The sequence below is a fragment of the Mesitornis unicolor genome, unplaced genomic scaffold (genome assembly GCF_000695765.1).
Source record: "Mesitornis unicolor isolate BGI_N332 unplaced genomic scaffold, ASM69576v1 scaffold35505, whole genome shotgun sequence".
Taxonomy (NCBI): Eukaryota; Metazoa; Chordata; class Aves; order Mesitornithiformes; family Mesitornithidae; genus Mesitornis; species Mesitornis unicolor.
The window spans coordinates 30,390-40,493 of record NW_010188252.1 but is presented as its reverse complement, the minus strand read 5'-3'; the positions used below and the strand labels follow the sequence as shown (position 1 = coordinate 40,493).

Genomic DNA, 10,104 nt, shown 5'->3' with positions numbered 1-10,104 from the left:
CCCTGATGAACAGCCGCTCCCTGGAGCTCTTCAGCATCGACCCGCGGGCCGGGCTCATCACCACCACGCAGGCCCTGGACCGCGAGAGCATGGAGCTCCACTACTTCCGCGTGACGGCCGCCGACCACGGGGCACCCCGGCTCTCGGCCACCACCATCGTAGCCATCACAGTTTGACCCCGTCTTCGAGCAGAGCGAGTACCGGGAGACCATCCGGGAGAACGTGGAGGAGGGATACCCCATCCTGCAGCTGCGGGCCACGGATGTTGACTCCCCGCCCAATGCCAACATCCGCTACCGCTTCGTCAACGAGCGGGCCGCCCACGCCGTCTTTGAGATCGACCCTCGCTCCGGTCTCATCACCACCAGCGGGCCGGTGGACAGGGAGAAGATGGAGCGGTACTCCTTGGTGGTGGAGGCCAACGATCAGGGGAGGGAGCCGGGGCCCCGCTCTGCCACGGTAAGGGTCTACATCACAGTCCTTGATGAGAACGACAACACCCCTCAGTTCAGCGAGAAGCGCTACATCGTCCAGGTGCGGGAGGACATACGGCCCCACACCGAGATCCTGCGCGTCACCGCCACAGACCTGGACAAGGACAACAACGCGCTGGTGCACTACAACATCATCAGCGGGAACAGCCGGGGCCAGTTCTCCATCGACAGCGTCACCGGGGAGATACAGGTGGTGGCTCCACTGGATTTTGAGGTAGAGCGGGAGTATGCCCTGAGGATCCGGGCTCAGGATGCAGGTCGCCCTCCCCTCTCTAACAACACCGGCATGGCCAGCATCCAGGTCGTGGACATCAATGACCATGCCCCCATCTTTGTCAGCACTCCTTTCCAAATCTCTGTACTGGAGAACGCTCCCGTCGGCCACTCTGTCATCCACATCCAGGCCGTGGACGCGGACTACGGCGAGAACTCACGCCTGGAGTACAAACTGACGGGGGTCTCGGCCGACACCCCCTTCATGGTGAACAGTGCCACGGGGTGGATCACGGTCAGCGGGCCCTTGGACCGGGAGTCGGTTGAGCACTACTTTTTTGGGGTAGAGGCTCGGGACCACGGCTCTCCATCTTTATCTGCCTCTGCCAGCGTCACCATCACTGTCATGGATGTCAACGACAACCGTCCCGAGTTCACCCAGAAGGAGTACTTCATCCGCCTGAACGAGGACGCAGCTGTGGGGACCAGCGTCCTCAGCGTCACAGCGGTTGACCGGGACGTGAACAGCGCCATCACCTACCAGATCACAGGTGGCAATACGCGGAACCGCTTCTCCATCAGCACGCAAGGCGGGATGGGGCTCATAACTCTGTCTCTGCCGCTGGACTACAAGCAGGAGAGGCGTTACGTGCTCACCGTGACGGCCTCCGACCGCACCCTGCGTGACAACTGCCACGTCCACATCAACATCACCGATGCCAACACTCACCGGCCTGTGTTCCAGAGCGCCCACTACTCTGTGAGCATCAACGAGGACCGGCCCGTGGGCAGCACCGTGGTGGTGATCAGCGCCACAGACGATGATGTGGGGGAGAACGCCCGCATCACGTACTACCTAGAAGACAACGTCCCTCAGTTTCGCATCGACCCAGACTCTGGGGCCATCACTCTCCAGGCAGAACTGGACTATGAGGACCAGGTCACCTACACGTTGGCTATCACTGCCAAGGACAATGGCATCCCCCAGAAAGCGGACACCACCTATGTTGAAATCATGGTGAATGACGTTAATGACAACGCCCCTCAGTTTGTCAGCCCTCACTACCAGGGCATGATCTCCGAGGACGCTCCTCCCTTCACCAGTGTGCTCCAGATCTCTGCCACTGACCGGGATGCCCACACCAACGGGCGGGTGCAGTACACCTTCCAGAACGGGGAGGACGGTGATGGAGACTTCACCATCGAGCCCACCTCAGGGATCATTCGCACCGTCCGCAGGCTGGACCGTGAGAATGTTCCCGTCTACGAGCTGACTGCGTACGCCGTGGACAGGGGCATCCCTCCTCAGCGGACCCCTGTCCATATCCAGGTTACCATTCAGGATGTGAATGACAACGCCCTTGCTGAAGAGTTTGAGGTCTTGGTAAAGGAGAACAGCATTGTAGGCTCTGTTGTGGCCCAGATCACAGCCATCGACCCAGATGAGGGACCCAATGCCCAGATCATGTACCAAATTGTGGAAGGCAACATCCCTGAGATATTCCAGATGGACATCTTTTCTGGGGAGCTCACAGCCTTGATAGACCTGGATTACGAGACAAAACCTGAGTATGTGATTGTAGTACAGGCCACTTCTGCCCCCCTGGTCAGCAGAGCCACGGTCCACATCAAACTCATTGACCAGAATGACAACAGCCCCGTCCTCAAGAACTTTCAGATCCTCTTCAATAACTACGTGTCCAACAAGTCCAACACCTTCCCCTCAGGGGTCATAGGGAAGGTTCCAGCTTATGACCCAGATGTATCTGACCGCCTCTTCTATACCTTTGAGCGGGGAAATGAGCTGCACTTGTTGATCGTAAATCAATCGAGCGGGGAGCTGAGGCTGAGCCGTAAGCTGGACAACAACCGTCCACTCGTGGCCTCCATGCTGGTGACCGTCACAGGTAGGGGGTGAAAACCATCAAGCCTTCAGTGCAGTAGCTCTGAGGGGTGTTTGTGGTTCCCCTTGGGCAGCCTGTTCCACATCGGGGGGGCTGGTGGGGAACTGGCAGCAAGATTTGAATTGGGAGCCAGTTCAAATGGGGAAATAGCGGAGGGGCTGGGCAGGGTGGCAGCAGGGGCAGGCTGCAGGGGAGGGGACCAAGGCTGGAGGTGCTGCAAGAACAAAGCATCGTTACTCAGCTGTGAGGATCGCTTGTAGCTGCTGGTGAGACACCTTTGGAGGTGCTGTCACTGGCCAAGCTGTGACGGGCATCGTAGAGCTCTGGCCAGACAAGCAGCTGGTTCCTGGGGTGGCCACGCTGCTTTTCTCCCATGCCTGGGTGGTTCTTCTCCTGCCGGGACCAACCGCCAGCCTGGGGGGGAGGGATTGAACTTGGCACAGATCCCTGTCCGCTGGTAGCGAACGGTTCAGTGGCTGTGGCACCTACCAACACCTGCACTTTCTGGTGCAGCTTCCAAAACCTGGTACAACCTTTCTGCAGCCAACTTAGCGTCGCAGGGCACGGCACGGCTGTGACAAACCTCAGAGCGCGGCGCTTAAAACTCCCGCATCGTATGTGTTGCTGGAGTATCCACATGTAGGTGCTGGTGGTAGCTGCCAGGGTGGCTTTGGGGAGTGTTGGGGTCCCCTCCCAGCCAGGCTGAGGCCAGGGAAAAGATGGACCTGGGGGCTGTGTGTGAGCAAGCGAGGTCTGGACCTGGAGCTCCCCACTGCCTGAGCCTTGCCTTCACCATCAGCCTTTCTCTGCAGATGCGTGATCTGAAATGGAGGCATCCATCCATCCATCCATCCATCCATCCATCCATCCATCCCCGAACCAGAGAGCAGCTCGGTGGGAGGGAGGGTGAGAACCCCCTTTGGAGGGTCCAAGCACCTAATTACAGAGAGTGCCTGGGGAGCTGTATGTTAAGTCGTGATGCTCCTCTGCCCAGCTGCCCTCCCTTTTCTCCCTCTCTCTGTCTGGCTTATTCAGCAAGGGGAGGGTTTCTTTCAAAAGATGGAGCGAGGGCTTTAAAAACAGACCTGTTCAAGGCAATCCTGCACGGCCAGCACCAGCCCGGCGGTGGGTTGGGGCTCTCTGGGGGTTAATTGTCACCAGGGGGGACAGGCTGAGGCGCACACTTGCCCATCGCTGGAGTGGGGGGTGGTTCTGACCTTTCCAGCTTCTGCCCCATGTGTTTATGCAAGCCCTGCCTCCCCACACTCTTAACCCTGCACAAAGGCAGGAGACAGCCACGTCCCGAGGTCCTGCGGAGAGGGGCCCTCGCAATTCGAGTGTCATCATCTTCAGCGGGAAGGGTGATGGGAGAGGGGCGCTCGCCAAGGAGCGGAGAAGGTGGACGGGAGGATTTGTCCTGGGGAGGGAAGTGCCTAAAAACAGGCCTTTTGTTGGCTTGGGTATTAGCTGTGGAGCTGGAGGTCTGCTTGGGTTTTTCCTCCTTTATTGTTCGAAGCCCCCCGCCCCGCGGGCAGCCCCGCCGGCCCCATGCTGGTGCTATGTGCAGGGGGAGGGTGCGTTTGCAGCGCCGTGGCCAGGACGTTCAGAGCCGGCTGCATTGTTTGCCCGGGAGCACCTTCCTCCTGCGGGAAGGCAGCAATAACACCTAGGTGGGTGCCCGAGGGTCAGCATCCAGGGAGGGAGCAGCTTCCCTGCCTGCCCATGAGCTTTATGGTTCCTTTGTGGGAAGCTGGATCCCCCTAAATCACAGGGCAAGGGGCCCTTCTGCCTGCCCGTGAGCTGTGTGTGTGTTCTCAGCTCAGCCCCTTGGAGGAGGCAGGGAAGATTTGGGCCATCACAAACCAGTGCCTTTCCAGAGAGACTGGCAGCCTCAAAGCTGACCTCAGCTCTTCACCAATGTGTGGGCACCGATGGCTGCTAAAAACGGCTCTTGGCCGCTGGAGATGCAGAGCAGTGGGGTGGTGGGGCTGTGTCCATGGCCAGCAGTGCTCTGTGAGATCAGGGCATTGCAGGAGACTGCTGTTGTGTTGGCTTTAAACCCTCCCGGTCTGGCTTCACTGGGCCAGGGGCAAGGGTGGAGGCTCGGCTGCCCTCAGCTATGGCCCTGATCACCTCAGGTCTTTGTGTGTAGCTCCCCTCAGCCCAGGAGCTTGTCCTGGTGAGGGGACGCTTTTGTCCAAAATGTCTCACCTAAAATCCCAGTCTGGCAGGGAAGACTCCCTCCAGAGCTCATTTGTCCTGTCTCCTGTGTCTGAACACGCCAGAGCTATCTTTTCAAGGCGGGGAAGGGTCCCAGGGCTGCCCTGGCCTTGAAGGCCTCTCCTCTTGTGAGAAGCCCAACCTCAGGAGCATCCTCTCCTGTGAGATCCCTCACAGCTGGAGGTGCTGACCATGAAATAGGGGTGGGAGACTCCTCCTCCCCAGGGAATTTCCACCACAGGCCTGGAGCTCCATTCCCAGGCAGCCCCCCAGGACTTTGCTGCCCATCCTGCTCTCCAGCCACAGCTCTTCTTTCTGTAGCTTTGCTGCTTTTGGACCTGGTAACTGTGAGTCTTGGAGGTGCAAACACGATGACCCGGTGCTGCCCAGCACAGGGGGTTAGAGCCCCTCGTGTCCCTTCTCCCTGCTCCTTTCCCTGTAGCCATGTTTCCAGGGCTCCTCGCCCTGCTGCATGAATATTCACCAGGCACCAGCTCTCCAGCCACAGGATTTAATCAGGAAGGCTGAGCATTTGTGATTAAAAAGCCTCCCAGGGGGGTCAGTGCCTCCAGCCAGCTTTGGGCTTTCTTTTGGTAGCTTTATTCCCCCCCCGCCCTCCATTTGCAGCAGGTCCTTCTCTTAACCATCTGCTTCCCCTTGCATGGAGCTGAAGGGCAGGCATCCCTGGTGTGGGATGAGGTGGGACAGCACGTTATGGGGGAGTGTATGGGGGGGAACTGGAAAAGAGGCACTTGGGCTTTCCTGCTGTGGGCTGGGCAGGGAAGAAGGCCTCGACCCTCCTGTCGCCTGCCTTCTTCCCTGGACACAGCCTTCTTGCTCCTGGGACACACTGATGGCCTCCAGCCTGCCCCAGGAGTCAGTGTCGCATCAGCTGAGGCCTAACACCAGCCATAAATCAGGCAGACATCTGCCTGCCCATTGCTGGGTGCTGAGCAGCCCTCAGAGAGGATGAGAGCTGTCCCCTGGGCCTCACGGCTGCTTTTGGGTGAGCCATGATGTGGAGAGAGAGCAGGAGGCAGCTGGGCTCCAACCGAGCTCATGTTTGCCTTGGCCAGAGAGGCAAACTGCGAGGAGGGGATGAAGGGAATGGAGAGGGAGCGGGGATGTGGCGCAGGTTCCCCCTGAGAGGGGCGCTGCTGTCAAAGTAACGGCATCCTGGGGTGCTGCCTCGCCAGGGGTCCCTCGAGGAGGGGTGCCAGGCTGCCGGGGGCTTGGGGAGCAGCTGACACCAAGTGCGGCTGAGCCAGGCTTGTGGCTTTCCCCTCGCTCCAGCTTCCCCCGGGCAGGGGGATCCTGGCAGCCCGGAGAGGAGGTGTCGTGGGGACACAGGTGAGGATGATGCCAGTTCATCAGAGCCCGGGCAGATCTGAATCCCCTGCATGTCCAGCCAGGTGCTGGACAGAGCTGTCTGCTGATGGCTGCTGTGGTGCCCTCCATGTCGGAGCCTGCAGGGTGTCACACAGAGGAGGGGTTTCTCACCTTGCTTGCGGCTTGATTTCAGAGAGAAGCAGCCCCCTTCTTCCTCCAGATCAGCTCTGGGGTGACTGTGCTGCCACCGCTGCCCCCAGCCCCGAGCCAGCCTTATCTCCAGAGCAGCAGCCCCGGTGCACAGGCTGCTGCTTGCGCTGGAATTTGCAGGGTCGACAGAAAGCTTTCACCTTCTGTAGAGCGGAAAAAAGAGAGTGGGAGAAAAAAGGGAGACATTTCAATCTTTAAGTCCTCCTGCACTGCAAACTTCAAACGGGGCTGAGGGAAATCAAAAGGTTTGCATCGCAGCCGCCTTGGGAAGAGAGGAACAGTAAAGGCAGCTTTGCACGAGGCTTGGGGCTGGCATTGACACCTTGTCCTTGTTGGGGCTGGGGCCGACTGGGGTGCAAGATCCACACACCTGCCTACCTTTTCACAAGCCCATCTTCTGTGTCTGCATTTAAACTGGGGCCCTGTATGTTGAACCTGACAGGGATGCCCAAGAGAGGATGCAGGAGGCTGTCTCTGAGCTGATTTACCTGCCAGGGGATAGTGTGGCAGACGGGAAAAGGGAAGTGTCCTGGAAAACCTGTCCATCTTTTGGGTGGCCTTGCCTGCAGAGAGACACAGGTGGACAAACCCGGTGTCCCCAGGGGAAGGGGGTGGGAACACCCCCAAACACAAGCGTGTTTGCCACTCACTGGTCATGTGTAGAGGATGTTGCAGCAAGGCTTGGTGCCCAGGGATGGTCCTGTGAGTCACGGCTGAGATGTGCTGATGTAAATTTTTTCTTTGTATGGTGATGGAGAGGCAGGTTTCCAAGGAAACAGGGGTGTTTAGGACTCTCAGGTGGATGTGGGGTGGGAGATGGGAACAGCAGACGACCGCAGTGTGCTGCTGATGCCCGTGGGGCAGTGGTGCTGGGGTGCTGGCAGTGGGCTGGGAGGTGGATCACCCTGTTTCACCAGAAGCAGCGAGGTCCTTGATGAGCGATATTGAGTGCTTCTGGGGCCGGAGGGGTTGGCGCAGTCCTCGCTTCGCTGTGCTGAAGGCTGGCTCTGCCTGCTGGAGCCTGCACTGGAGGTGGAGGGCCCAGAAGAAGGTGGATGGGGAGAGAGGAGGTGCCCTGGGGCAGCAGGTGGGCTTCTCCCCACTGGTGCCCTGGCCAAAGCTGCCAGCAAAGGTGTCCAGGGTGGCCTGAGCAAGGGGGATGCTGGTGGGCTGCTTTGTGGGTTACCTCCTGGCAAAGCCGTGGAAAGTAGAGTTAATGACTGAAAACTGAAACCACTGCCCAAACTTCTGTCTGGGCAGAGAGGGGAAGAGCGACAGCCCCAGCAAAGGGCCAGGCTGCTTACATTTGGACAGCATAAAGTGGTGAGGCCAAGGGTTGGGGTTGTTGTGCTCTGGAAGAGACCAGTGGGAGTTTTATCTGAGCGAGGTGTGGGGTTTGCTGCCCGGCAGGTCCCAGCTGGGGTAATCACAGTCTCCATCGTGCTGGGAGGGGCGCTCCGTGCCTGCCTGTGCTTGTAGTGGGGTTTCCTTGAGGAATTAGGAAGGTGGTCACATCTGTCTGTCCAGCTCCTGTCCTGGCCAGTGTTTCCTAATTTGCAGCAAGGTCTGACCCTCCAAGGTGGTGGGATCCGTTGGGTTTCTGGGAGCTGGGTAGGTGGGGTGAGGCAGGGGGCCCCAAATCCAATAACTGCGGCGGTGGAAGCAGTGGTGGGAGCTCCCATTGCCTGACCAGGCCAGTGCTGTGCTGCTTGCGCCCCTGCAGCCTGAGCTGGTGGCATGAGAGTGCTTGATGTGGGGGTGAGGTGCTGCCAGGGCTCTGGAAGGGAGCAGGCGGTCACCCTGGCACGCTCAAAGCGTGCAAGCACGCTCCTGTGTTTGTGCCTGGGAGACGGCTGGTGTGGTGCGGGGTCCCAAGGGGAGGGAGTTTGTTTCCAAGAAAAATAAAGATTAAAGAGAATTAAACAAACCGGGGATGGGCCCAGGGAGGAAGAGATGCGGAGCAGATGGTGAGAAGAGGGAAAGCAGGAAGACCAGCACAAAAGCCTTGGAGACCCTGGAGGAGTGAGGAAGGAAGCAGCAGGAGGGGAGCGCAGGGAAAGGCAGCGCAGGGGAGACAGACAGGGAGCAGCAGGGGGGCAGAACACCCCGGGCCCTGGCATCATCTCCTGTGTTTGCCCAACCTCCTGCTGGGGCTTCCTTCTGCCTGAATCTCACCAGCATCTTTGTTCCTGAGAGCTCAGTTCGCTGCCAGGATCCAGGACAGGAGGAAACCTGCGAGTTATCTCGGTGGAGAGCCTGAGGAGGGGAGAAGGTGCAGCCACAGCGACTGCTCACCCCCAGCCCTGGTGGCACCCTGCCAGCTCCCAGCTTCCTTAGGCAAGGACTCAGGTCTTCTGGGGTCTGTGCTGGGGTGCGGAGCTCTGCCTTGGGGTGGGAGGAAGGACACCCTCCAAGCAGCAGGCAAAGACCTGCAGCGTGTCCCTGTTCCTTCCCACAGATGGGATCCACAGCGTGACGGCCCAGTGTGTCCTGCGGGTGATGATCATCACGGAGGACATGTTGGCCAACAGCATCACGGTGCGGCTGGAGAACATGTGGCAGGAGCGCTTCCTCTCCCCACTGCTCTCCACCTTCCTGGAAGGGGTGGCCACCGTGCTCGCGACGCCCAAGGAGGACATCTTCATCTTCAACATCCAGAACGACACGGATGTGGGCGGCACGGTGCTCAACATCAGCTTCTCAGCCCTGGCGCCACGGGGCGGACACTACTTCAGCTCGGAGGAGCTGCAGGAGCAGCTGTACATGAAGCGCATGGCGCTGACGGGTGCCTCCATGCTGGAGGTGCTGCCCTTCGACGACAACGTCTGCCTGCGGGAGCCCTGCCAGAACTACATGAAGTGCATCTCCGTCCTCAAGTTCGACAGCTCGGCCCCCTTCATCGCCTCCCCCTCTACCCTCTTCCGGCCCATTCACCCCATCGCTGGCCTGCGGTGCCGCTGCCCGCAGGGCTTCACCGGGGACTACTGTGAAACAGAGATCAACCTCTGCTACTCCAACCCCTGCCTGAATGGCGGCATCTGCATCCGCAAGGAGGGAGGGTACACGTGTGTTTGCCGCCAGAACTTCAGCGGTGAGTGCCTGGGGCTGGGGGCTGCGGGGGGACGGATGAGCAGGTCCCTTGGTGTTGCTGTCACTGTCCTGGGTGCTCTTCCCAGCAGGTCAGTGGGTGGTGGAGCTCCTCTTTGCCTGCAGAGGTCCAGCTCTGCTCGGCTCTCCGTGTTTCCATGGCGCTGGATGAGCAGGGCTGAGGTTGCCATAGAAATCTGTCTTGTAGGGAGGTGGCATGGAGGGCTCCTGGAGACCCTGGCCACCACCTCCCAGCTTTTTTCACAGAGCAGGAGGACCAAGAGGGACTGTTCCAGGCTGGGGCACAGGAGGCTTCTTGGCCCTGCCCCATGCCAGTGGGGTGGTGGGCTCTGGGTAATCGGGGGTGCTGGTTTCAGCCTGTGCTTCAGCTGGTCTGGCGGAGATACAGAGCACATGCTGGCCCCACAGGCAGTGAGTGAGCTGCTGCCCACCCAAAATGGCTTGCTGCCCCACCAGGCTGGATCCAATCCAGGCAGATCTGGTCCTAGCTATGGGGGCAATCCCTGGGCTGGCCAGTGTCTTGTTGCCACAAATCCCCAGATGGCTGTGGAGACCCATGCCTGGCCACTGGCAACCTAGGGGTGAGGGAAGGTGGCCTGTGGCTACTGCGGAGGGAGCCCCGCCAT

The 10,104-nt window shown here is 59.6% G+C and overlaps 1 protein-coding gene across 1 annotated transcript in view; it reads left to right on the top strand.

Annotated features, from left to right (window-relative positions):
- Positions 1-5: 5 nt before the first annotated feature.
- LOC104541595 (cadherin EGF LAG seven-pass G-type receptor 3-like) overlaps positions 6-10,104 on the top strand; it is a gene marked incomplete at its 5' end in the record, with an annotated part of 40,085 nt that continues 29,986 nt past the window's right edge. The window contains 3 exon segments of the mRNA XM_010185699.1: positions 6-172; positions 174-2,614; positions 8,829-9,461. Of these exon segments, the coding sequence (XP_010184001.1) occupies positions 6-172; positions 174-2,614; positions 8,829-9,461 (3,241 nt within the window).